The 27,782-nt window shown below is 40.5% G+C and overlaps 1 protein-coding gene across 10 annotated transcripts in view; it reads right to left on the bottom strand.

Moving 5' to 3' along the window:
• Nucleotides 1-27,782, bottom strand: part of NFIA (nuclear factor I A) — a 351,544-nt gene that overhangs the window by 90,776 nt on the left and 232,986 nt on the right. For all 10 annotated transcript variants that reach the window (XM_057500256.1, XM_057500257.1, XM_057500255.1 and 7 more), the window contains 2 exons: nt 12,558-12,675; nt 6,503-6,630 (listed from right to left, as the gene is read on the bottom strand). In XM_057500256.1, the coding sequence (XP_057356239.1) occupies nt 6,503-6,630; nt 12,558-12,675 (246 nt within the window). The remainder of the gene's footprint in view (nt 1-6,502; nt 6,631-12,557; nt 12,676-27,782) is intronic.

The raw sequence follows: 27,782 nt of genomic DNA, 5'->3' as shown, positions 1-27,782 counted from the left end.
GCGAGGCTTTAGCAATATGATAGTAACTTTTCGGACCATATTTTCTCATATATATGTATATCAAACACACACACACACACGAGTATATATGTATGTGCATGAGAGGAGTTTTCTTCTAATAGGTAACCTTTTAGGCTCCAGTTACAATAGGTTGTTATAGGCTCCTTGTTTGGCATTAAAGAAAAGTAATCCTTATAAAGAATGTAAGGACATTTTTGAAGGGTGGTTAGAGTACTCATTTGTAGTTTTCCTGCCATAACTTTTTATTGGGAGAGGATTTCTCTGATAAAGGAGGGTCACCAAAGAACAGGCCCCTTGTTCCTGTACCAATGCTCCCTGGTACACCAGCGTCTAATGAACAGGTGCCAATATTAAAGAGATAATGGCAGAGAATTGTGTCACAGAGTGATGCTTTCCTACTGCTCCACAAATGCAGAAGAAAAGTGAAGGAACTGATCCTGTGGCAGTGTTCTGTATTAGAGCAGACTGCGGGAGATTGAATCATTTTCCCTAATATATGCTAGTGCAGCAGAGTATCCATGATCAGTGTGCCATTATTACCAGTCCGCTGCCTTTTTATTGGCCTTGAGAATGAGCCTCCTCCAATGTGTCTCAGCAGTAAGTTTAAGGTGGTAAACGTCCCCCCTCTTACAACTGATGAATGACTGTTGGTGGTCAAATGAGGGCCAGGGGAGGTGGGAATCCAAGGGAGACTAATATGCAGTTTTTAAAATTATAGTGAATGAATGAATGAACACAAGTCCACAAAATCCAACTGTGGTCCTCGGAGTTGCAACACTGAGCTCTGGTTCTAAATGTCCTGGGCTAGTGGTTGACCAGATGCTTATCAAAATATTCTTCAACAGATGCCTTTTAAAAATGTATTTTTTTACTTACTAACTGTGATAAGAACAGAGAGCATGCTATTGCAGTGCTTAATTTGGACCTTTCAAAGTGAGGATTACTTATACTTAGTCTTCAGAAAGAAGTTTTAAAGAAAATGACTATAACTAAACTTGCTACTTATCAAATTTGACTTAAAAACTTTTCACTGAACTAGTTAGAAATTCCAACATCTTGGCTAATGCAATTGTGTCTGTTACTAAAGTGTTACAATCACCATATAATTGTAGGCATGCTATTTACGAATATTTTTCTACACGAGAAAATGAAGCAGCCTATTTTCAAACACACTACTAAATTTCACTGAGAAGCCTTATAATTTTATGTTTTCACAATGAAAAATTATCTTTACTTCTGCTGAAGCTGACTTATATGTTCCTTATATGACTTAGCACATATATGACTGATATGTGCTCAGTGCAGGTGAGGTCCAAATGCAGGAAGTGTTGTCACTCAATAATCCCTGAAGCCCACTGAACCCTTGGATGAGTCAATTCTGGGGACACAGACAATCTGAGAAGGTTCACAAAACAGCCACAAAGTACCTTGCAACTTAGGAGGAAAGATATATGAAGAACACTTACATGTATATTTACTAATGATCAAAAGGCTAAGAGACATCAAGTCTCACTTTCAAGTATGTGACTGTTTTTCACTTGGGTTCCAAACAAAACCCAGCTTCATTGCCACCTTATAAGGAAAGTGTCCCTAATTCTGCAAAGGACTCTTTTACTCCCGCAGTACTTAACCCCATCTTTCAACCACCAGCTGGGGAAGGTCTGACTCCCTTATTAATTCTAATGGTATCTCACATGATTAGAGAATATTAACTTTTACATAAGTCTTTGGCACTTGGAGAAGGAGTTCAAGTTCATTATCTCATTTGATTGTTGTAACTTTAAGACAGAGGTAGGGGTGAAACAACAGTTCCCATCTTACAGACAGTGACTGACAACTGAGGAATTTAGTTTGCCTCCAAACACAGACTTGGCAGAGTCACTTCTGTCCCTACTCTATATGGTACATAGCCACACTTACTAAAGATCCAATGACTTGGCTTGACTTGAATTATACTGATTAGATGTCAGCTATTCTTCATGCATTTCAACTGGAGGAAGATGAGAGAGATGAGAGAACTCTCTTTCTTGTAGTGAGCTATCTAAACATAGGGTGAGTCACTTCATGAGGGCACCATCTTCTCTGATCTGTTTGAAAACAGATTAGATGGCATTAAATGCATTCGTACCTAAAGTAGGGAGAAAGGCTGGGGAACATGACACTGAAGTCGAGCTCGAGGTCCCATCTGGACAAAGACTGAGTGTTCAAAACCAACATGAAGGAATAGATCAGTGCTTTTCAATCCCTGATGTGCATAAGTACCACCCAGAGATCTTGTCAAAGTTCAGGTGGTCTAGGAAGGGCCTGAAATCCTGCATTTTTAATAAGCTCCTAGGTGGTACCACGTTGCTAGTCCTTGGACCACACTTTGAGTAGCAAGATCAGAACTCACATATGACAGAGACCTTGTCGTGTCTTAGATGGCTGTTCCTTACAGTTGGATAAGACAAAATCTGATCTGGAAATCTGTAAAACTTAGACATAAATCAGGGAGGTGACATAAAACATTTTACAAAAGATTCATTATAGGGATTCCTGATATAAAGCTTATAATAATGAATTATCTTAAAAAACAATAAAGCACTATGTTTTTTATGAAATGGGGACACTTAGGCTCAGAGGGGTTAGGTAATTTGCCCATAATCACACAGCCAGCAGGAGCTGGAGCAGGATTGCATTCTGTCTGTCTACCCCAAAGCCCATGCTCTATCTCCTCTATCCATTTGACTTTCCATATTGAGGCAAAGGCACTAGAGAAGATTTCCCCTTGTCCATGTGGAGGTTAAATACTGAGAAACATTTCAAAAAGCTTCTACTATGAGAATTATTCACATAACCATGCGTGGTGTTGAGCCAGTGTAGGTGCCTGCCTCTTATTTCCTTCCTATTTATTTGCATGATTAGTTTCTCTGCAATTTTTAATTTGTGCAGATAAACAAGAGTTGATGGTATGTGCATTATGGCTTGATAGAATTTCATAGGACTCATTTCATCAGTGCATGATTAGCTTCAAAGCTTCAAATCGCACCCTGTTTTGAGATAACTGGGAAACAAAACTAAGTGGAGGGAACAAATGCAGCATTGTAAGAGAAGCAAAAGTCAGCTTGAGGTTGTCTGATGTTTTTAAACTAACATCATCTTTAATCTTCTATGCCCTTCTTCCCAGATAATAAGAGCTGTGCACTAAAAGTGCTGAGATAAACTAATGGGGAACAGGATACTACAAAAGACGTTTGAAAGAGCCCATGTAATTTACTGCATGTCTGGTTTGTTTTACTTTCCAAAGCCTTCCTGTTGCTCAAGGAAATTTGTCTCTTCTGGCAACCTTCAGCCCTCTTTTGGCCGGGAGTCCTGAAAAAGCATTTGAGGGCAGGTAAACAGATGCAAAGCTCTCTAAGTGAGGAGTAAGTACAGGCCTTGCTTCCTGTGGCACATGTGAGGCACAAAGTATCCTTTAGTATTTGTTTGAGAGAATTATCCCAAATGCAGACAACCCAGAGGCTGCTGGTGCATTCAGAGATACAGAACTCCCAACATGTTCTGATGGTGATTTACATGAGTGAACCACTAAAAGCCTCCTACTCAATGAACTGTACCTCTGGGGAAAAGCCATGCAGGCCCAGATCAGTGTGGGAACAACATAAGGGTGTTCTCTGTGCCAAAAAGGGGATTGGGCTAGATGGAAAATCCCCAAAAAGGACCATCTGGCAGCATAAATTATCCATTTAAAATGGCTGGTGTGAGTTAATGACACCAAAGTCGCCATGGACATGTACAACATCTTTCCGTTGAGTTTTAAGGTCCCCTCAGGCCCCGTTTCAATTATGACTTTCTATGCTGAATATGGCCAAATGTAAATTCATCCTCTGTCCTTGCCCCCCACCCATGTACCATGGCACTGCATTTATCAGTAGTGAAATAGGGATAGGAAATGGAGAATCAGTCCAGAAATATAACGCATTTATACACATATGTTTCTAAGAGCAATCCCGTATAATTACACATAATACATGTAGTACAATTATCCTCCCTCTATATATCTACCACCTCCCAAAAAGGATGCAGCCATTAAACTTTAGTTATTTAATGACTGCAAGGGATAGAGGTATTCAGATGTTAAAATTTAGGATCATTGGAATCAAAACATGCAGACACGGATAGAATTATTCTGAATGAGTCGTTTGGTCAACCCAAGCCCACTATCCCCAGATATGCCCCAAAGAAATCTACTTAAGGACCCAGAGAACAGTCTCATGGCGGAGGGGCTTCAGGTCCCTCAACACAATAAAGCAGCTTCAATATGTCTAAAACTGCATGAGTCCACTAATACAGCACAATGTTCCAAACCTATGTATGTGATTCTGATTTTCACTGAAGCAGGTAAACTGGCGAGGACTCTAATGAGCCTTTTTAAAAGGGTTCAACGAAGTTTTACATCTTTTAATTTTTTAACAGCACATAAACTTTTCATTGGCACTGTACTGAGGCTGTGCTGATAATGCAGCAGTGGTAATGCGCTGTCAGCATCTCCCTTTTCATTTTGGCCTGGGTTTACTTCTTAGCCCCTTAGGGTGAACTGGCATGATCGTGAGTGTGGAGTGGTGCTGATGGGCGACCTCACAGGATGGGCTGGTGCCACCCCACGTGTGGTGTTGGTAATAATCAGAAAACGGCAACGCCAGAGGCTCTGATCCCCATCCTGTGCTTCCGTACCGCCATATAATGGCCTCTGAGTCTGCATCCACCCTGACTGTGACTTCCTGGAAATCCAGGAGTCACCACCTTCCCCTTCACCCTTGAGTTCCCAGAACCAGGCGCAGTGTCTCATCCAAAGTTCCTGATGAAGGCTGCTGAATGAGTGAATGCATGAATGAGTTTAGTAAGAGGATTAGGTAGAAGCAAGGCAAAGTGAAACTTGTGCATTTTAGTAAAGGGAGCAAGATAGAGGACTCAGCCATTGGGGCCTGAGTTTTGTTTTATTTTGAGTTATTATACAGTAAAACTGCTTGGGAGTTGGGGTGAAAGGTATATGTTTCTACGAATGTTAACACCTGAATAGATTCCTGTAACCACAACTAGTTAGGATACACAATAGCTCCATCACCCCCCAAGATCTCCCTCATGCTATTCCTTTTATTCACACCCTTTGAGGATTGTCTTTTGATATATATATATATAAGGTAGGAGAGAGAGGAGTTAAGATTTGAAGACAGATAGGGGTTAGTTCAGAGATCTTCCTGGTGATTGCCTGTTCTTTTAGGGAATTACTCTGAGACATGGGTTGGGGAGAATGGTCAGAAAACATTTTTTTCAAACTTACTCTGTGCTAGGTATAATTCTGAGGCGGGTTATATATGTTACTTAATTTAACACTGAAATAGCTATTGGAATAGCTCCTAGGTGGTGCCACGTTGCTAGTCCTTGGACCACACTTTGAGTAGCAAGATCAGAACTCACATATGACAGAGACCTTGTCGTGTCTTAGATGGCTGTTCCTTACAGTTGGATAAGACAAAATCTGATCTGGAAATCTGTAAAACTTAGACATAAATCAGGGAGGTGACATAAAACATTTTACAAAAGATTCATTATAGGGATTCCTGATATAAAGCTTGTAATAATGAATTATCTTAAAAAACAATAAAGCACTATGTTTTTTATGAAATGGGGACACTTAGGCTCAGAGGGGTTAGGTAATTTGCCCATAACCACACAGCCAGCAGGAGCTGGAGCAGGATTGCATTCTGTCTGTCTACCCCAAAGCCCATGCTCTATCTCCTCTATCCATTTGACTTTCCATATTGAGGCAAAGGCACTAGAGAAGATTTCCCCTTGTCCATGTGGAGGTTAAATACTGAGAAACATTTCAAAAAGCTTCTACTATGAGAATTATTCACATAACTCTCAAGACTGCAGAGCTCAAACCAGACCATCCAGGAGGAAAGACAAGCAGTCATGATTTGCTCAGTTCACTAAAGATGGGCATAACTACAGTTGCTCCATTTAAACAGAAAAACAATCATGAGATATCCAGTAATAGAAACAAATTTAAATGTCTCCTCATTTTATAAAAACCCAACTATGAACTGGAGCACAGGGAACTCATTCTGTTTCTAACACTATCAATCTAGTTGAACAAGCTGATAGGTTTTTGTTTAAGATTAAATAAAAGATGACCCAAAAAACCAATCCTAAAAGGCAGTCAGTCAAAAACAAAAGCAATGGCAAATGGAACACTGGATTGTAGTGTAGGTGAGACCCTGTCAGTGCCGAAATCCTACACCACTCTCCCAGTTGCACATGTCAGCTCACCCGCTGCGTTAGACTGCCACCCTCTTTTTAAAGCAGCATTCAGGTACAAACAAGTGTTCATGGTGAAGAAAGCAACTGCTTTGAGCTCGCTGTCTCTGCATGGTACGGGCCCCCATGTGCATTTTAGACTTCACGGTGTCGGCCCCGTGCCCATTCCCACCCTGCTTACCTGGCTCCACTTCATGCCAGCCACTGGACTGACTGCCACTTCCCGGGGAGCGCCCTTGGCCTGTGTAAAATGGCTCTTCACCAGGACTGTCCATTTCGTCCTCCACAGACTTGAGGCGCTTTGTGGAGCTGAAATAATAAACGGGGATATGTTTAAAAACCACCCAAGCCACCTTTCTCTTGGATATTGCATCTCTGGTTGAAAGAAAGCCAAGGGAGGAAGCAGTTGGGCAGCCCAGTGTAGTTCTAGGGCTGTTCTTAGGCCCTTGTTGAGTTTACTGAGTCCCTGGATGCACACCAGAGTCTTGGGTCTGTGTTGTTCCAAGTGTCTGGGCTGGATTTTCCCTGTCACTCCCATCGCTGCGGCCCCCGCACCCTGTTCCCTCTCCCTCTGAGAAACTGAGTTGGCTCTTGCTCCCGTCTCCTCCTGAACTGTAGGCAGTGAGACCGCATCTCGCACCTCCTCCAGCTGGGCTGGGACACAGCCATCAGCGCTGTCCCCAGAACACCAATCCAGTCCCTTCTGGCACCTCAGAAAGGATAAAAATCAGGGCCCATGACCATTCAAGAAAAGCTTTGATTGCTTTTTTTTTGTCCATATTTTCTCTGATCTTCCCCTCGGACCTGTTCATTCAAAAAATATTCACTGCACGGCTACAGTGGTCCAGGTACTGATGCAGACACCAGAGGAAGGAGTGCGTTGCCCTGTGAGGGCGAGGCACTGGGCTGGAAGAGGAGCCTGGTGATTTCTGATGCTTCCCTCTTTTTACGCCTCCACAGAGATGACCAAAATGAAGTTCTGGATGGTTTTATTTCTGGAGATTTTTTATTTTTGGAGAGGCCTGGTTGAGAAACTTCTAGAATGTATCCCATTTCTTCCAGTGAAGGACTGAATTTTTTCCCCACTGTGAGGCTTCAGGAGTACAAAGGCGGTGAAATGCTACATGTTGCCAACACATTCTAACTGTCTTAATTGATTCTGTCACTAACATGCCACCAGAATAGGTAGATTTCATACCTCATGGGAGTGCTTGTTGGGAAAACTCTTCCTTATATGACAGGGTATAGATGTTTAATGTATTTTCATTTTTCCAGCACTTACTGTGTACCTCCTATGTGCTAGGGGCTGTGCTAAATGCTGGGATATGGAGAGGAATCAGACCAGCCTGTGTCTTTGTGGAGCTCACAGTCTAGTGGATGGAGACAGAGAGGTAAAGAGAATTAGAAAAAGAGAAACACAAGTAGTATGATATAGGATGCAGCATATAGGAGATTCCTTGATGGAGAAAGAAAACAATAATACATCTGGGAGGTCAGGAAACACTTCCCCATGAAGATGGTTTCTGGGAAGAAGATGGTTGTCCATAAGAGTGAGCATCAAGGAGATGGGACAGAAAGAACAAAAGGGCAGAGGTAGGTTGTCATTCAGCTGATGTACCACTCAGGCAGTCATTTTCAATGTTCAAATATTGAAATACGTCTTTACCAATTAGCAAAGTGCCATTAACTCAAGCCCTGCAAGTTTCCCCCAGCCTTGCTACCCCATCTTTGCCCCCAGAACACCCTCATGATTCAAAACGAAAGGGTTAATGTCTGGCACATCAGGAGCCTTCCAGGACTTGGCCTGAGCACTGTGGCAGGCAGCATCTGCTCTAATTGGTCTGTTCATGTCACACAGGTTATCGGGTATTTTGAACATCACTCCCAGGAGGGAGGCACATATCAGGCAGAAACAACATCATGCAGAGAAGTGCCAAGTGTTTGGTGTGGCTGAAGCCGAAGGAGGGGCACAGAAAAAGAAGCAGGTAGAGGTTAGAGAAGATACTTTATTTCTGTACTTTATCATAGAAGCAATGGAGACTCCCTGAAAAACTTGTAAATGGGGAGTGATGTCAGAGTCATACTGAGAAGAGTCACTCTGGCAGCTGTGCAGATTGACAGCTGTGGAAAAGCACAGGGAAAAGGAGAGGGTGAAACCTAGAGGCAGGAGACAGGTAAGAGGCTAGTACAGCAATCTGAATAAAAAAAACATTGAGGGCCCAAATTAAGGCAAGAAGTTCTAGTTATTAAAGTTGGTATTCCAATATTCTTGGCCTTTAAGTTCTATTCTCATTAAAGCCAGACCACAGGAAACATTTCTGTAGCATGCTAGCTTAATACCCAAAGGAACCTTAAGAAGTTTATTTAATGTTCTTTGCTTGGCTTTCCTAGAAATTCAATGAAAATGAGCAACTTGAAGAACTTTTCTATATTTTATGTGGCATTGTATCTTATAGAAATCCTTTGCAAAAGGATATATGCAAAAAAAATTCCTTCTAATACATGAAACCAAAAAAATAAAGTCCCTTTGAGTGAATTTCTATTGTTTCCTTTTTTTAGAAAGCACAGATCATATACTCTAGTGTTTCCTCTTCTTGCTTGGCAGCCAGAAATCTCAGGACTAAATGTAAGACATAACTCTGGGCTCTGGTTCTTGATATAACAATCTCTCTTATCTTTCCAAATGGTTTCTCCTTCTACATTTAGTATTAATAATTCTGTTTTAAAACTGAAAGCCTTTTGAAATCATTTTGAAAGTTGGAAGAATACAAACTGGAAACAAAATAAATACTTCCACTATGTTCCCTGGCAAATAAAATGCAAGACCTGTATGTTCTGATGGGACTGTGGGAAATGTGGGGAAAAACAAATATTTTCATCTCTGGTGCCTACCACAGAGTCTGGCTAATAGCAAGAACTGTTGAATTGGGCTATTGGCTTAGAATCAGCCCCATGAGTACTTGTGAAAGGGATTCACCCAAGTGTCATGATTCAATGCGACCCAGCCCAGAAGACTGACTTCATTGCCCATCATTCTCCCATTATTAATATTGTTCTGAGTTCTAAAGCATTTGGTTTCCTTGGTGTCTTCCAATGAAATGCAAATATTCCCATGCAGTTTCAAATTCTAAAGGTGAAAGAGTCTGTAGTTACTAGCTGACACCTTAGTTTGAAAGCAAGGAATTCCAGTGATTGATATAGGATAAATGTCTGGCGGGTAGAGGGGAGAAAAAGATCCAGGAGTGAAGAAAGTTAGAAATGCCAGGATGGACAGGTGGTGTGCTTCCAAGACAAAGTTCACTGACTTTCCAACTTTGACAGTTGCTTTATCTTGGTGAAGTTCCTTAGGATGAAAAAGTAGATTTCATCCCAATTTTACACTATCCATTCTATGATTTTGGAGATGTTTATTATGAAGGGGTACAGAACCTACAGTTAAATGCCTATTAACCTCCTTTATTATTATTTTTTAATTTAGAAATGAATCAGTCATTGATATTGGTTTCTTGCTCTTGACTTTCTAACACACTGGTCCTATTCTCCTAGAAACATTTGAGGAACATAGGAAAATGCCAGCAAGATCTCTACATAAGCTTGAGAATACATACTCTTCTAAGCAATGACACACCATTCCTTCTTGTGTTCCTAGCAATTCTATCCAGAAATTAAGGTAAGACTACTGTCTTAATTTCAAATATTTGCTTAATTCCAACTATTAAATCCTAGAAGCCTTAGTTTGAACCCAAAAACTGCAAAATGCCTCTTTCCTGAGTGTTCATAGTACCTTGAACTAAAAATTTCCATTTACTTCTCAGTCTCTACCATTAGATTGAAAACTCCCGTAACTTGACTTTTTATCCACTGTGGACAATATCCTAGTACCTAGAACAATATCCCTGGTAATTAATAAATGTTAGTGGATGAATTGGGAGACTCAGTCACTGTCCTCTAAGGGACTTCCAGGGCTTACTAGTCGGGAGCAGGACCCGGATATACCTGGAAGATGGTAATAATAATAATAATTCAACATAGCAAATGCTAAGTACCCAGAAAAAGTAGAGATGCTAGATATGCATTTTGGGGGGCTTCATATTCTATTGTTCCTTACTGAAAGAGCGAGCCCCATTCCATTCCTAAGAGGATTCAGTGTGAAAATAACATGCTTTCTGAAGTTCTGATAGACCAGAATTTGAATATAGACTCTGCCATTTACTATGTCTGTGACCTTGGGCAAATTACTAACTTAACTTCTCTGAGCCCTGGGTTGATCCACTGTTAGGTTGCAAAACTCTCTATATTGTAAGTTACTGTGAAGATTAGATCATGTCAGGGATACAAAGCACCTAATATGGAATATGCCACAAAGCAGGCTGACCAATTAATATTGGCACAGTGTGAGCAAATACGGATTGGTTGATGAACTTTTTTATATGTAAATCTAGGGTATTCTTCTGGGCATTTTTCTAACCCGTGTACAAATAATTCTGCTGAGTCTATATATCTAATGAATAACTTTAAAAAAATCATCCTAGGAGAGCCTAATGAGAGTAAAACAAACATATTACTGACTTATTAGCTACTGCTGCTGTTTATAATTAGCTCCTTATCAGGGTTAGTTATTTGCAGAATACAAGAATGACACTAGCCTTTTAAGTGACATTAATAACCAGGTTTCCATGCAGAGTCACAACAGAAGGCAACAGAACAGCTGGAGAAGTTGAAAGGATGGGGGTTAGGAGCCCTGTTTGGGACGTGAGCAGTACATGCACAGCACACGCATAAAAAACAAACAGCCCATCAACTCTTAAATGAATCACTGCCCACAAGTGTTTGCAAAGCTTTTTCCTGTTGACTGAGTGCAGTTCTACACGGTGTCTCTCCCATCAGCAAACATCCAAAATCCTCAAAATGTATAAACACCCAAATGTGTTCACAATCTCATTCTTTTATTATAAATGTACTATGGATTTGATACCTTCCCCCCCCCCCCATTTCTGAAGAGCTGACACTACAGTGAACTAAAGGGAACATTTAAACAACGTGAAAGACGATGGTAGGATTTGGTGGTTACATCTGGGGACTGTTTCTTTAACTGTCTTCAAGGTATTAATTAGTAATGACAAAGCTGACTTTTTTATTTTTAAGTAACAATGATCAAAATACATAAAGTCAAGTCAAGAATGAGTCTATACCAGAGAAAATTTCTATAACCTGGCCTTTATTTTAAATCATAAAACTCTAGTACTTGCTTTAGGAAGAATATACCTCTGTCAAAGGTTTTTCTGCAAAGCACACAAATATTAAAGATCGCTTGGCACCATTCTTTTCTTTGCTGTCACAGTCCAGTGCGAAAGCCAATTTGTAACAGAATACTGTGGGTTTAATGCCTGATCCCTTTCCCTCTGGTGCAGGTTATCTAGAGACAACAGGATCTTGCAAAATGCTTCATTTTGACTTTGGCTTTGTGGCCTCAAGGGGACCAAGAACCCTGGAATCGTTATCAGGTTGTGCTCTTCCAGCTTTGCTTTTTTAAAGGTCTCTGGGTGCAGTGGAGCTTATGAGCCAGTCCCACTCCACCAGAGGACTGCTTTCGCTCTTATAACCTCACACCAGGATGTCAAATAGGTTTCATCCCATAGTGTGACTCCAATAGACTGGATTTTGAGACCTTTGGTGGCTCAGTAGGAAAAGAGCCAACACTGAGCTATAACATCTGCTGTGGGACATGCAGACTGGGACTGATGTCATCATTTTTTTTTGCCAAACAAGCCAAGATTCATGCCCTTTTCCCTAGTCAAGCCCTGTTAATTTCCCAAGGACATGCTATGTTCATCTACCCATTCTCCAGGCCTTTGCTCACGCCTTCACCCCACCCAGAGGCCGTTTTTTTTCCTTTTTGTCTTGCTAACTCCAGCCAAGGTTTACAACTGAGCACAAGTCACTCTTCTGGGATAGAGCCTTGTTTAACTATTTTTAGCCTATGCTCCACAACTAGCTCACTGTTTTATTACCATCTGATATATATTTCTCTGTGTATGTGTGTGCATGTGTGTGTAAGATACAGAATATATATATGTATTTTTGCTGCATGTGCATTTGTAAAGAAGTGGCTGAACCCACTTCTTTAGTATTATTTACTACTATAGGCACATTGCAAGGGCCTAGCAAGTCCAGAATTAAAATCAAGGTGTGTAACGATGAAGCATAACCTCTTTAAGAGCCAACAATAAAATTACCTGGTAGAGGATGTGCTGGGTAAAGACCTCCTCATTGCTCCCGGACTCATGCTGTAGTATGAAGAACTTTCCAAATCTGAGAGAGAAAAATTTGGGCCAGTTCCTGCAGCTATTGGTGCTAGAATAAACAACAACAACAAAAAAAGGAACCATCAGTTGCCTTTATTCTGTGAATAAAGGATCAGTGAGATATTTCAGTGTTGCATTTAACACATTTTATTCTTGAATTTATATGTAAGCTTATCCAAAACAATCAGTAATAAACTCTGACCTCAAAAGAATGTTGAAATTAAAAATCATGTACACCAGAAAGACACATATTTTTTCCTAATTCACCTTTTATTTTTTGTCTTTTTGTAATGGTAAATTGCCACCAAGGTTGAATATTCCTGGATGCTTTTAACAAAAATACCTCTATGTTTTGCTCTGAATCTTCTCTTGAATGACCAACCAAAATATTTCCTGGGATTTTCTAACCTTGTCTGATTCTGATAGCTCCTACTCATCTGTACTTGGGAATTTGTCTTAACCTACAAATTCATCTTTCTAGGCTGCCCATTCCCAGTTTCTGACGAGATATGTGTGATTCCTCTTTATTCTGAATCATCTCAGCACCTGCATATGATTTTAGTTTGCTATTTGTCCCACCTTCTCCTTTAAGGCAGGGTCTTCAAACTATGACCCCCAAGCCAGTTTTCATAAATAAAGTTTTACTGGAACACAGCCACACCCATTCCTTTAGGTATTGCCTCTGTTTCCACACTATGACAGCAGAGACAAGTAGGTGCAACAGGGGGGAACATGTGGCTCACAAAGCCGAAAATACATATATAGAATTTGCTGACATCGAATTGAAGAGATTGTCAAGGATTACTTGACTGTATGTGATTTTCAGAGCTAACCTTAGTGTGACATGAATTTCCTGTGTTTTTTATGAACTGGAGCCTCCAGATACCTTGTTTACAGTAGTAGCTTAATAAGTATTTTTGAATGAATAAATAATACCTATAAATCTTGTAAAACAATTCTGGAAAATTAGTGATGCAACTATATTTGTGCAAATCTCTTCTTTTGAAAGATCATGCAAAACGGGGAGCAAGAGATGCATATATACTACTGTACTGAGGCGTTGGTTTGAGAGTTAAGCCCAATATATAAGTGGATATATAAATAAATTAAATAAGGTCTAATATCCATAAGCAGAGAGGATAATTAGGAATATCATGAACCAGGAATTTCATTCTTTCAACAAATGACTGCTAAGAGTTTGCTATTATTAAGAACTGCGCTGGGTAAGGAAGGCACTTAGATAAAAGACATGATGCCTACCCTGAAGGGAAGGATGGCAGGATAATTTCAATACAGTCTGGTAAGTTCTTTGCCAGAGTTATTCCTAAATTGATATGGCTACAAAGAAGTAGGTATTTAACCCAGTTGGGAGTAAGAGGTTCAAGGTTGTAAAAGGGCCTCAGAAAATGTGATACCTGGGAAGAATGTTAAAAGGACAAAGGGGAATCACCCAATAACTTGGTATGATGTGTTATACAGCACACGGAGAAAGAGTGGAGAGGCAGGCAAGGTAAGGTCGTGAGAGGTCTGGTAAGTTTCCTTAAGGAACATGAATTTGAGTCCAGCTGATTTCCAAGTTTGTAAGTTATTAAAGTGCTTATCACTCTACTATCACTGGGGGCAGCTGGGGTTATAGTGCCAGCATCTGATATAATCCTTGACACTAGGAGGCAGTTAGCAGGCATTGGTCAAGTGGACTTGATTGCTAGTCAAAGGAAAGCCAATAAAATATGAGAATGCATCATCAAATTTGCCTGTATAACCTAGGAACATCACTCTGTCATGAGGGGAGTTGGTAGGGGCGGGGGTGGCAGTTGAAGAATATAAATCAGTAAAAACATAGAGGCCAGTGGAGTCATTTAAATAAGCTAAAACAGAGGTAAGATCTAAATTCAAGGGATGGGGAAAGGAACCTGGTATAAGTTATTTAGGACTTAGAATCAATAAAATGTATTGACTTCTTGAGTGTAATAATAATGGAAACAGGGAGTGTGGGATGATTCCCAAGATTATTGCTTGGAAAAACTGGGTGAATTGTTGCCATACTAAAACTATGGAATTAAGGAAAGGTATGAGGGGACATAGTAATTTTCTACATGTTTATTCTTATAAGTGTGATATAGTAATTTCTAAGAATAAACATATTTGTTTGATTAATAGCAATGGCTGAACCTTAATCATAACTGCCATTGTATAAAAACAGTTCATTGCTAAGAAATGGAAAACTCTGAAATTCACATATACTTTTTGAAATTCAAACATGTCTCTTAATGACAGGCTTTAATGGAGGAAGAGCCTTTAGCCTGAAAACAAATGGTTAGATTTGACAGTACGTGTAAGCAGAGCTCTAGTTAATAATTTTGCTAGTCATTCCTTAATTTGATTTTTATATTAAATTTATTTGCATAATTTCCCCCTTTATTTCATAATATTTTATGTATGACATAGGCCATGGGGATGGGGTGGGGAAGAGATTACTCAAATACGGGCCTGGATCACCCACCATGCCTCTTAGCAGCCTGACATATAATAGGTACTTGTTCATGTTTGTGCCTCCATGGAGCTTAGAGATTCACACACCTCCCATTAATAAAAGAAGGAGGCTGAGGCTGATCAGTATCAAGGGTCTCAGTTTAGAGTTTCTTCACAAGTTTCGGGATGGGGTTGAGGACTCAGCTGGATGGAGCAGCTGCTTCATTCCTGAGCACCAACAGTACCCCATGACTCCCACTCCCCCACTCTTGGAAGGATAAGCAGAGCAAGCTGTGAGTGAGGCAGGCTTGTCTGGACGAGAGGAGAGGTCTGAGGCATGATGCCTAGTGGGCAGCATCCAGTTGCACTTGTATTTAGTACTTTACCTATCATGTTCTATGCTAGAAAAATGTCTTTTACCTTGATTCTCTTTTTAAAATGTCAAGGGAGCTGGAAAAGGTAAAACAAGAAAAATACACGCATAAATAATGGTGTGCCCAACTCTCAGATTTAAAAAATCATTAAGCCCACAGATATGTTCCATAACTTGCCCATATATTTATTTCCTGTGAACCACTTAGTAGACTGTATTTGTAATTGGGCCAATAGCACGAAGTGGCCTGGCAGCACTGTGATGCTTCCCAAAGCTTCTCTTGGGCCTGTGGTGAGGAATGTCAGGATTTGACATATTGGTTACAAGTGTCTTGGATGTTATAACATCACTGAATTTCTGAAATGAGAATGGGTTTCACAACCTGGGTTAAATAATCCTAATAAGGCACAGACCCAAACTTTGCCTTCTTCAAAGCTGTCTTGTAAGGAAACATCTGCAGCTATCCCATGCAGATCAGCCTAGTGGGAGGGACTCTTGATTAGTGATGCTGTGACAGCCCAAGGGAAAGCCTCACCCCAGCTGGTAGGGGTCACTGTCCAAGTTTCCCTGCAGGGGGTTGGGCTTTCTCAGTGTCTTCTAAGCTGGAGAACAGGAAGACCCTTGACAGGTAACCAAGAACTCAAAAGGTGGCCTTCTGGCAGGCTTTTCTGAGTACCTATGGAGCCATGGTTTGATTAGCTAGGTTTCATAAGTTAGGTTTATATATTATACCTAACTTAATCCTCAAAACAACCTTTTTAGGAAAGCACTTTTTCTAGATGAGAAGGACTAGGCACTGGAATGAAGTTAAATCATTTGTCCTGGATCACTGAAAGGCAAGATTAAAATGCAAGGATGTCTGACCCCCAAACCTGTGCTTTCCTCCTATGCCACCCTGACTCTAATATGTGATATTTGCCTTCACACCACCCTGACTCTCATATACAATATTTGCCTTCAACTTGAGTTGATAAAAAGGCATATAGTGTCTTTTGTCCCCACAAGATTTACAACCAAGTGGAATGATAAAATAATATATGAATGTCTAATGCAATGCTCAATGTGTTCTATCTCTCTGGATAAATGCAAAAGATGTGTTAGGAAAGTTCAAAGGAGTTAGAGCTCACAGTGGGTTGCGGGATCAGAAAAAGGTTTGATTCCAGGAGGAGCTGGCACATAATTTAAGCCTTTGCGGATGGTTAGGATTTAAAGAGGCAAAGGAGGAGATAGAACAGGCTTTCTAGGCAAAGGACAGAGTCTGTGCTCATGTTTGGAGTTCGGAAGTAAAGTAAGTGATCTGTGGGATCCATCACAGTTTTCAGAGAGTAGGGGAGTGATAAGATAATTATTGAATCCAAGGAATATTAACATGACAACAGCATACAGAATGTATAAAGGGGACTAAGGTGGATAAATCAGTTGGAAGGTTGACATAGAGGTCCTGGCAAAGGGAATGGGGGTCTGAACCACGCTGTTAAGAAAGAAATAGAATTTTCACAATAGATATCTGTCACTGTCATCTCTTCCAGGATAGGAAACAAGCAGAGAGGACCTGTTTTCAATTGCGCACTATGAAAGGGTATAAACAGCAAATGGTCATATTATCTAACAAATATAAAATATGCGTAAGATGTATATAATGCAATGTGTTTCTTAACTAATAATAATGGCAATAAGTTCCTTTTGCACATTAGGGAACTAAAAGTTGTCAAGGGTTAAATGACTTGTCCAGTGTCTGCCCAGGATGTCATGTTGGGCTTCTGAAGCTAAAGACTGACAGCCTACTGGTGTGGTACCGAGATCACGTGGCCACTGCCAATCAAATGTGGGGATGTTAGGAAGGACTGGACCAGCCACAACATTTCTGGTCTGTTCCATATATTGTGAAACCTGATTTTGCTCCATTTGTACTTGACTATAGGCTTTATCATTCTTAAATTATCTCACACATAACAGTTTCTACCCAACTAGATTGAGTGCATTTTGAGGGCTGTACAGATCAACATCCTAGGGCATAAAAAAAGTGCTAGTCTGGGCCTGGGAGAGATTGTCTAGGGTCCCAGCTCTACCAATAACCCTCAGTGCAACAAGTCATTTAAACACTTTGGACTTCATAATTCTAATAATAATTATGACAAAAATGAAAACTCACCACCACCACCTACCACTATGGCCATCACCATCACAATAACAAGGACTGACATTTATGAAGCTTTGTTTATGGGCCAGATGCTGGGCTAAGAGCTTTAAACACATCATCCCATTTAATCCTCCCAACATACTAGAAAGGAACTGAGGCACAAAGAGGTTAAGTAGCTTTCCTAGGTCATGAAGGCAGGAGGGTTACCCCAGATGACCTTTAATCCTACAGATCATGTAGCCTTCCTCCTTTGTGTTCCCAGGCAGCTCACTATAGTTTTGTATACACAGTTGGTGATCAATAAATATGCTTTGAATTAAGGAGGATAAATAGTTATCCTCTCTATTTGTTCTCTGCCTCCCACCTTCAAGCAATATAAAATCTAAAAATACACTGAAGCGGTGAGGACTGGCTCTTCAACTTGTTTAAGCAGTAATTGCAATTACTCTAACCTACAATTGTTGTGGATCTGTTCCACTGAGTTTTTCTCAAAAGGCTAACTTTTGGGAATTGTCTCTCCAGAGGCTATCACTAAGTCATTTGTGCCCCTACTCCTTTCTTTCCTGTCACAAATAGAACGTAGACTTTGTGTCACTTCTTAATAAATGGTTTGCTATTAAGGGATCATTATAGTAATGTAGGCTATTGGAAGAAAGGGGTTACTTTAGTAGCCAACCCTCTTAATGACCTGCTCTTCTGTACACATTAGTAGCTGGAGAAGGCTGTGGTTATTGAACTTCTGCCATCCATCACAGACAATCTGCTCAGGCTTGCATTGTTGGAAAGAGAGGGCGATGGAAAAAAATTTCTATCCAAAATTTGGAGCTACTCTGCCTGGTGGATGACAGTGCACTGAGTTTACAACTTGTTCATCAAGAATTAGCAGGACTGTTAACTAAATGACGAGTGCGGCCAGTCAGCTGCTAATGGCACATATTCTCTGAGAGGCTGCATTCAGTGGAACTCAACAAATATTTATGGAGCACTTGTAATGTGCCAAGCACTGTTCCAGATGCTTGAGACCCATCAGTGCACAAGATAATAAAAGCCCCTGCCCTCGTGGGGCTTATGTTTTGGAGATTAACAGTCAAAGGTGTCCCTTCCTCAAGTTAGCCTGGCAACTAAAGAATGTGGAATTATGACCCACAGGCACCTCCCCTCCCCAAACCCTATTGGATTTAGTGCTCAATTTCCCACTTACAAAATAACTATTTAAAAAAAGAGAGAGATGTTTTTCTCTAGATTACATAACCGAATGTACTCACTGGGACTTTGGGAACTTGTACTTTGAGACGGGGGAGAAAAGTTCAAGAACAGCACCCAGTCCTACGGGGCCCGGCACAGTTTAGTGTTGTTTTGCGTTCTAGTGGCAAAGATCTTGTAAGAAAGTCCATGTCATTGGCACAAAAGGAGTGAACATGGGAAAACCCTTGTTCTTCTTTCTATCAAAGGCATAATTGTGAAATGCAAGATGCGATGATTACACAAGCAAATCTGGAATCATCGTTAAAGGGAATTAACTTGGAAAGTAATTTATGTCAAGAAAATTAAATTCCTTTGTTATCTTCCTTTTACTGTAATATGCTTCCTGAATACTGCCTATGAGAGAAGGCTTTTAGAAGGGCAAAATAAGTATAGCAAAATTAACTCATTTTATCAATTTGTGCTCTCGGACAGAGTTTCCTGACTGTGGCTATGAGGGGCTGTAAAACTGATGAATTTGCATGGAAAAAAAAACCAGTGTAAGTAATTTGTATAAGAGGTAACACAGACATAGACTGCTATAATTCAGACACCCTGCACATAGCAGCCTGCTACAGTATGAGCAGTTATGGGTTAGAAAAATGGCCACACTGCACTCAGTCTGACTTGAATGGAAATCAATCATAAAGGTACTTTCTCTGCAGCTCCTATGCCACAGGCTTCAGCAACTCCTTTGCCAAGCAGATTTCTGGTCTGTAAACCATGTGCTGATCTCCTTTTTCTACCCTTCCTTCCTAAGAGGTCTGACCAAATATAGGCTAAGAGTATGGTTTTCCAAAATGGGCCATGTAAGAAAGGCACTGAATTAAATGAGGATTTCCCTCTATGTGAAAAGGAACTTCCTGCTCTTGGAAGATTTAAGCAATGCTTTTTATGAAATGTAGTATTAGGTGCCAAAAGCCAGCAGAATGTTTTAACCCCATTAAAGGCATCTAAAGCACACAGAGCCCTGTTTTCACACATCCCTATTTTGTGGACACAAGTTAAGGAATATGTGTGTTTGTGGTGGCAGAGGGTTAGAAGGAGGTGAATTAGAGGAATTTTTCTTCCTGAAAAAGTGTTTTCCTTGTTTGAATAGGAACAATTCACTGATACCCTCCCCTTCCCCATTCTGAATCATGAGGATGGCTTATCTTTGACAGTTTATTATTGCGAGTTCAATTTGTAAATGAAGGGTGTTCAGGTACTTTATTGCCATAAAAAAAACTCAGTCGTGGATCTCAGGAAACCTCGATATCTACTCTGTAAAGGAAGGAACTTATTTCTGTGTTTTCCTCAGCACACACTGCAGGATGTTCCATGTATTACATGCGCAACAAATGTTTATTACATCAAACTAAAGTTATATGACCTTGTTAATGGCCAATAGCTAAGAACTGACATTTATTGAGCACCTACTATGTGCCAGGCATCTTCCTGAATTATCTCATTTCATCCCTGCCATATCCCTAGGGAGCATGGATTTGTTTTTCCCCTTTACAAATGTGAAAATTAGTGTAAAGTTAAGTAACATGATCAGAATCACAAAGCAAGGTCATAGGAGGGATTTGAACCCAGATATCTCCAGATATCTGCCCAAACAAACAGGTAAAGCCCACAGACAGTTCTACTCTTCCTCTCTTTGCTTCATCATCAATTACTGGGGAGAGGAATTCAACAAGATTTAAAAAGAAAAATATGATCACCTACCACTTACCTAGCAACACTTCTGTCTCATTGTCCTCCTCTCACTGCTCTGTGTTTATAGGTCATTAGAGCCAAGTGTCAGCCAGTGCTTCTCTGGATGAAGAGCTGACACTTGGTCTGGAAGAGCCATCCATGCAGGGCTAGCGATGCTGACTGATCTCCTGCATTAGTGGCTTCTGCCTTGGGACTGAAATTGATTTTCTGCATTTTAGAGTATCATCCCATCTTAGCTTTTGGTTGAGGTCAAATGTGGTACTTGTTCACTATCTGATACAGCCTCAGCCATGGGATTAAGTCTTCCCTGACAGGGGATGGATTTGATGGCCTAAGAGGTCTTTTCACAACATGATCTATAAACCAGGGAAGGGCTTCTAAACATAAGCTCCTTAACCAAGAGTGCACTGGGATTTTATGATTATTAGCTCTTAGGAAACCAAACTGTATCAATAGAGCCTCATCCCAACAACCTACATGGCCAGCTGTCTATAGTAATAGTTCTCAATATCTTCACCAAGAACTGTTCGTTGTTTTCTCCTCCATCCACTGAAAAATACTGGGTGTTAATATATACTCTAATCAATCACATACTGGATTAACTCAGTTCCAGTGTTTGACCTAATGTATGGCTTTGCTGAGTGTAGACTCCACCAATTTCACTCCAGACGTGCTTTTAGGGTCACCAGCAACAATCTTTCCAACAGAAAGAGTTAACTAGGATAATATATTCCAGCCCAAATCTCATTATCTGTGGTCCTATTGTGGGAAATATAGGATTTCTGTCAGTCTTTGGGAAACCCTTAAAATGCCTTTTAGTTCCCCAGTGTTACCTACTGAATATGAATATCTGCTCTTAAAAGAATTGAGGCTATGAGTGCATAAATAAAGGTTTATTTAAAAACCACATTGTCAGTAATGACCTCCAGCATGCTCCATGTTGCTCACGGGAAATTCTTATGCCCTTAACATAAGAGAAAGCAAACTTTTCAAATACTATAGAACTAAGTACTACTTTAAAACTCTAATAAAAATAACCAAGTTGTGGCTATCCACTTAAAAAGTTGTTAATCTGTCAGTGTTAAGTTGAGAATTTTAAGACATCTTGTTACCCATTAGATACCCTGGAACAGAAATTCCCAAAATAATGCAGAAGTACAGGTTTGGGCTGAAAACTTGAGGAATAAGAACTTTCTGGCTTCCTAAAGCAGATGAATTAGATTTAGTATTGGCATGCTCTTACTCTATCAGAATTATTAATTATGAAGGGGTCACTAGACTGGTCCAATAAACTCATTTTTAGAACACGAATCTAAAATTGGTTCTTCTTAATTTAAACACCCACACAACACATACAGACACATTTTTAATTAATTTGCTGATAGTGAGGTCAGCTCAAGGATCATCTCTGAGCACCTAGTGAAGATCAGGGACAGAGACTTCAATAATAATCATGGTAGTTATCACTGTTGAGCATCTACTATATGCTAGACATTTGACATTCTCTTGCTTAATCCTCAAGACACTCCTAAGAGTGATTACTATTTCCAGCATTCAGACATAGGCCCACACATAGTTGGTATTTAATAAACATCTGTTGATTGAATAAATGATTGTTACCTATGAGGAAAACGCAGCTAAGATTTGGGTTACCGTGACCCAAAGTTATACAGTGGACAAGAAGCAGAGCCAAATCCCCAACTCTATATCTGGCATCACTTTATGATACCATGCTGCCATCTTAAATACATATTTTATATAATATATTATATCAGGACACATAATATGAATTACCTAGAAAAGATTAGAAATAGATGAACATACAAATAGAGATCATGATAACAAATTAGCGCTATATCAAGGCATTACATGTCTGTTTCTCCCTGAGTCAAATCTTTATGGTAAGAACGGTCAGTTTGATAAATTCAGCAGCATCTTCAGCTAAGCACAGAGAACAAAAGGCTGCCTAAATCCTGCCAGGAGAACTCTCTCTGCCAGCTCTAACCAGGAAGGGGGTAGGAGTATGAGTGTAACAGAAAGGCCTGGACCTTCATGGACAACACTGACCAATGGATCTACTGATGTCATAAGCTTGTTCTTACCACAGTTCTAATTTCAGCTGACATAGGGGTCATAACACCACGGCCAGGGCACACATCAAGTACACGGTATATGCACATTTCAATTTATGGGTAAAGAGATGGGACCACTCTTATTTTATATGGCTCTTTTTCTACTGGTGAGGGGAGTAGGATAAGAAAAATCATGTTTGGCCACCCACACTGTGAGCTAGGATCCAGAGGAAAGGGTAGCTTGATGAAAATTTCTATTGCTGCCAGTCCGTTCTGTTAACTGCTGGCGTAACTGTCCAAATATTCACCCTAAATATGTCAAGAAAATTAAAAGAAAAAAATTACATAACAAAACATCCTTCTGAACTAATTCAATTTCAGTACTTATTTTGAACATTTCTTGAATTATAGTAGAGGAAAACCACTAAACCGTCTTCCTAAGAGTACAGCAATATTTACTATTACGTCTCTCTACGAGGAGCTGATGAAAACTAGAAAATGAAACATCTGCAATGTCGTAACATATTCAGAATAGGGTGGCGTAGATAGGCAAGATGGAAACATACACAGGGCCAGTCAGTAGTTTCTATTCCATAACTGAACAGATTTTCTTTAAAACTGCATTTTGGAGGTTGGAATTACGATTTTTTTAAGGGGACTCCCATTTTTGTCTGCTGCACACCATACTCTCACTCTGTTAGAGGTACCATGGACTTCTGCAGATAGAAATGTGTGATGTTCATTTTAAAATTACTAGTAGCGCCTGTTATTGACCATCTAATTATGCCGAGTTCCATTTATAAACATAGCTAACCACTAAGTTTATGGAGACTTTTTGTGCTGCTTTAATAGGATATTGATCGAGAGCATAGTTTGAGTGGACTGCCATTGAATTGTGTAATGGCAAACAAAAGGCAAGGTCACAGCCACTGTTCATGTGAGGGCTGCAGTCTATTTTTTATTATAATCTTTTTGTTTCTTTCTTTAATGCTCAAGTCCAAATGGTTTCTTTCGAAAGAAGAGCTTACTTAATAGTATAACCTATTTTAAAAATTAATTTCATGCAGTGATCATAGCTCTCATGTTACTTAACAGAGGAGAACCAACAGGCCACTTGCCTAGAAGAGAAAGTTTCAAAGCTATTCCACTTTTACAGAGATCTAAAATCCTGCAGCTATTTAAATGGCACCACAAAGGACTGGATGCCTGGAATCTCTTATCCTATACCAATTTCCTTATGAGTCCTTCTCTGAAGAACATTTTGTAATAGTCAAGTTTGGGCTTGTTCCTATCAAAGAGCTTCATTTTCTTATTGTCCCTTGGAGCTGAGTTAATTCTGCTGTAGTAGTTCCATCATGTCAGGTTAGAATCCTGCCAATAGTTCTACTAAATTGCTGGCCAGAAAATCCGAGCGTATGGATATGGGTACTCAAAGACAAACAAAGGCCCTTCAGAATTAAAAAAGTTTAAAAATGAACTGCAGTTTGAATCTTAAAGATGATTCTTGTGTGAAAATATAGAAAGAGTGCATATTTCTAAGGCAGAAAACAGCCACTAGGGTGCCACCTCATGCCAGGCTGCAGCATTTGCTTGGCTCCATTCGCTCCCCTTCTCCACTGACAAGCAGCTCGGGAATCCTGCAGCCACCCCGGCAGCCTAGCTTTGTGGTGGAGCCAGGACAGTTCAGCTGCTGGATTTTAATGGATTCTGCAGCAGGGCAACAGGAACCAGAAATCAGTCTGGGTAGCCGAGAGTGGTTTTTACACCCAAGGACTCTCAGGCTGGCCACAGCGCACTGAGAACCCTGGCTTTTCAAAATTCCAGAGCCATGAAGTCATCACCAGCCATGAAGTTTACTTAACCCTTGCAGCCAGCTCGGATGTACAAACCACTGCTAGAAACTTAGAACTCGCCAGGCCAGAGTCACAATGGCCTGTGTGTGTTTGTGGTTTTCCTCTTTCCCAGTGAAGTATTTAAAGTTTCAGAGTCACCCACCAACTTCAAGTAAAACAGTCAGCACTTCAGAAGGAAATGGGCAGAAGTAGTGGATTTTTTGAGAGGATTTTCTGGGTTCAGACCGGGAAGGATGTTTGGCAGTCTCAAAGCACACACCTTGAGGAAAACACGGATACAGAGTGAACGGGGGGCGCGCAGCTGGAAGGGCGGGCTCCTTTTGCAACAACTTCAGGGGAAAGAGACCCATCTGAAAATGCTTCTAGAAGGCTTTGTTTGAAAATGCAGCATCATGTAAGAACCATTTCAACAGATGGTTCCTGTCTCTTTCCTCACGGTTTTAGGCTAAAACAACTTTAGTGATTCTGAACCGCACTGTTAGCACTTGTAAACCCCTTCCCCCAGAGCAGAGAAGACTTCTTTCTCTCTGGCACAGAGTCTAGAGGTCTGTATCACTCCCACCCCAATCCCCCAGCCTTCCCCAGAACAAAGTAATAAATAACTAGGAATGACTTTCAGATGGTCCTATCACATGGGGGAAAAGGTAGGGAAAGCAGAAATACACATTTACTTTTATGCTACAATACTTCCTTTGCTGCTAAGAGAAACAGAACTCTCATTTCTTACCTATCATGGGCTCTAAATAATGAAAAAAATTAAAAGATAGGTAGCCAGGAGGCGAGGGTGAGAGGGGCATGCAGCAGAAGACCACCAGGAGCCCCTGATTTCAACAGGTCCATGCATCTGATCAGTATAATTTAATGTCTCACAACCTTGTTGCCTGACTCTCACCTCCGAATGTGTGAAGTTAAGCCAGCAGCTTTCTCTTGAGTTTCCCTGTTGTTGCCACCCAGTAGTAACACGATTTTAAACAACAAACTTAGCACATAGTTATTTCAGTGAATCCTCATGAGAAAATACTGAAATAGTACCTCCCTCCTCTATTAAATTTAAAAGGAGGAAAACTAAAAACAGAAACTAGCTGGAAACTTGGGAAAAGTAAATATTTATAATAACATTTTAAAAATTGAATATTAAAGATTAATAAAGAGGAAACAATTTCAAGCAAAGGCCACCATTAAGGGGGAAATTTCCAGGCCACATATGTGGTCCTAGTTATGTGGGACTGGGGGGACTGGATGGGGCTGAGATACCCAAGAGGAGGCTAAGAGGGAATGTGCAACACAGTGGAAGAAATTCTAAGACACTGAGGCCACTAAAAACTGCCAGGTAAAGGGCTAAACTATGCAAAGAGTAAAAAGATCACTGGTGGCGAGTATGGAGACATGACGAATTGGAGCACAGGTGTTTCTTAGGCAAGTGAGACTATTCTGTATGATACTCTAATAGTGGACACATTTGTAAAAACACATAGAATGTACCCCAATGTGAACGATGGACTTCAGTGAGTAATAATGTATCAATCTCAGATCATCTAGTACTAACAAATGCACCACACTAACAAATGATGTTAATGACAGGGGAAACTATATGGGGCAGAGGTTATATTGAAACTCTGTACTTTCTGTTAACCTAAAATTGTTCTAAAAAATGAAGTTTATAAAACTGCTCTAAAAAAATGAAGTTCAGTCATTAAAAAAAAACCTAAAAACAAATCCAGTAAAAAAATTAATTAAGTATTTTACTTGTTTTGGTTTACATAAAAATAGTTTTACATAACTATTTTTATGTAAAAGCACAAATCAATAATCTAAAAGTTTGTCAACCCTAACAAGAAATGATTATTTAATAAAAGCACAGAATGTTTGGATTCTGTTTGGGTCTATAATGTAGTTACAGGAGAGGTCATGGCAAAAATGTCTGCAGTCAGCTTGTTGAGGACTCCAGAGTTAAAAAGAGCAACTTTCTTAATCTCTTTGAGTGCCACGGTCTCCATCGCCTATAAAAAGGGACAATAACATCAGCCATGGGAGGGCTGAATGAGACCATGCTTACAAAGTGCCCAGCACAAAGCCTGGTACAGGGTGTATATGTAATCAATGCTAGCTACTATAATTTCTAACAGCAGTGTTCATGTTCCTAGCAGGACTAACATCACATGTTTAATAAACTTATGTGCTAGTTAGCTTATTCCTATTTCAAGGTTGCAGAATGCACCCCAGCCCCATCTGTCTGTAGAAAGCATATGCTGCACCTCGGAATGGATGCTTAGCTCTTCTAGTGTTGGAAAGAGGGCAGTGCGGTAAGGAATGGTTAAGGATTTTGACTCCATTGTGTGGCCCGAGTGTTAAGTCTCTTAGAAAGGTGTGTGGAAACCGTTGCTGGGGGATCGTTACCCCAGCAGTCAAGGCAATCTTGTGACATGTACCCTGGAAAACCTGGATGAGAGTCTGCAAGAGGAAGGGGGCAGCTTGGCTAGAAGCTGCAATTGAGCTGACACCGCCCAGTCCCACTCTTGCCAAACAGTTTCAGTCAGCATGAGGCCATGTGTGAGCGAGTCCTAGAGCGATGACACAGCAGTGTGCAGAATCGAAAGGCATTCAAGAGCCAAAGGATGCTCCTGATGCCAGGCATCAGCAACGCAACCCCCTCAAAAGCAGGTTCACAATTCACTTGGTAACTATGCTGGCACAGACTGAATGTAGGTCTAATCGAGCTTGGAACTGATAAGCCTTGGCATATAAGACCTTAAACATACAGAAAGCATAACAGGGGCAAGATTCTGGGGATGGTTCTGAGTAGTGTGGGCCTCTCATACAACCCACAGGCCGTGGAGCACCGATGGCGATGACGGGCACATGTAAGCATTACAGCAGCCAAGGTAGAAGAAAAGGGCCTAGTGCTCCAATCGAATGAGGATTCTCTTCAAGGCTATGTTTAGATACCAACAGGGCTCAATGGATGTATTTCCCTGTAATGCCACGAGGACAGTTTTACTCTAATACATATGTGTAATAGTCTATGTGACTATTATTATTAAAATTACAAGAAAAATGTGGGATAGTGGTCATTTTTAAAGATCTTAAAAAGTCAACACACACACACACAACCCAGCATGTGTGTGCACATGCTTTATTCTTTGTCTGTGGCAAATAACTGGCTAATCAGCTGTGCTGGGGCAGCACCTATCCTCCAAGCTGACAGGTGATCTAGATTTTTCAGTGGTAGTTACTTTAAGAAAGCACACTTCATGACGTAGCAGCAATTTCTCCATCCCCGCTCACAACCTGCTGCTCCTGGTG

The sequence above is a fragment of the Manis pentadactyla genome, chromosome 4, assembly GCF_030020395.1.
Source record: "Manis pentadactyla isolate mManPen7 chromosome 4, mManPen7.hap1, whole genome shotgun sequence".
NCBI classification, from domain to species: domain Eukaryota; kingdom Metazoa; phylum Chordata; class Mammalia; order Pholidota; family Manidae; genus Manis; species Manis pentadactyla.
Note: the sequence above shows the minus strand (reverse complement) of the source record. Positions and strands in the feature narration are given on the sequence as shown.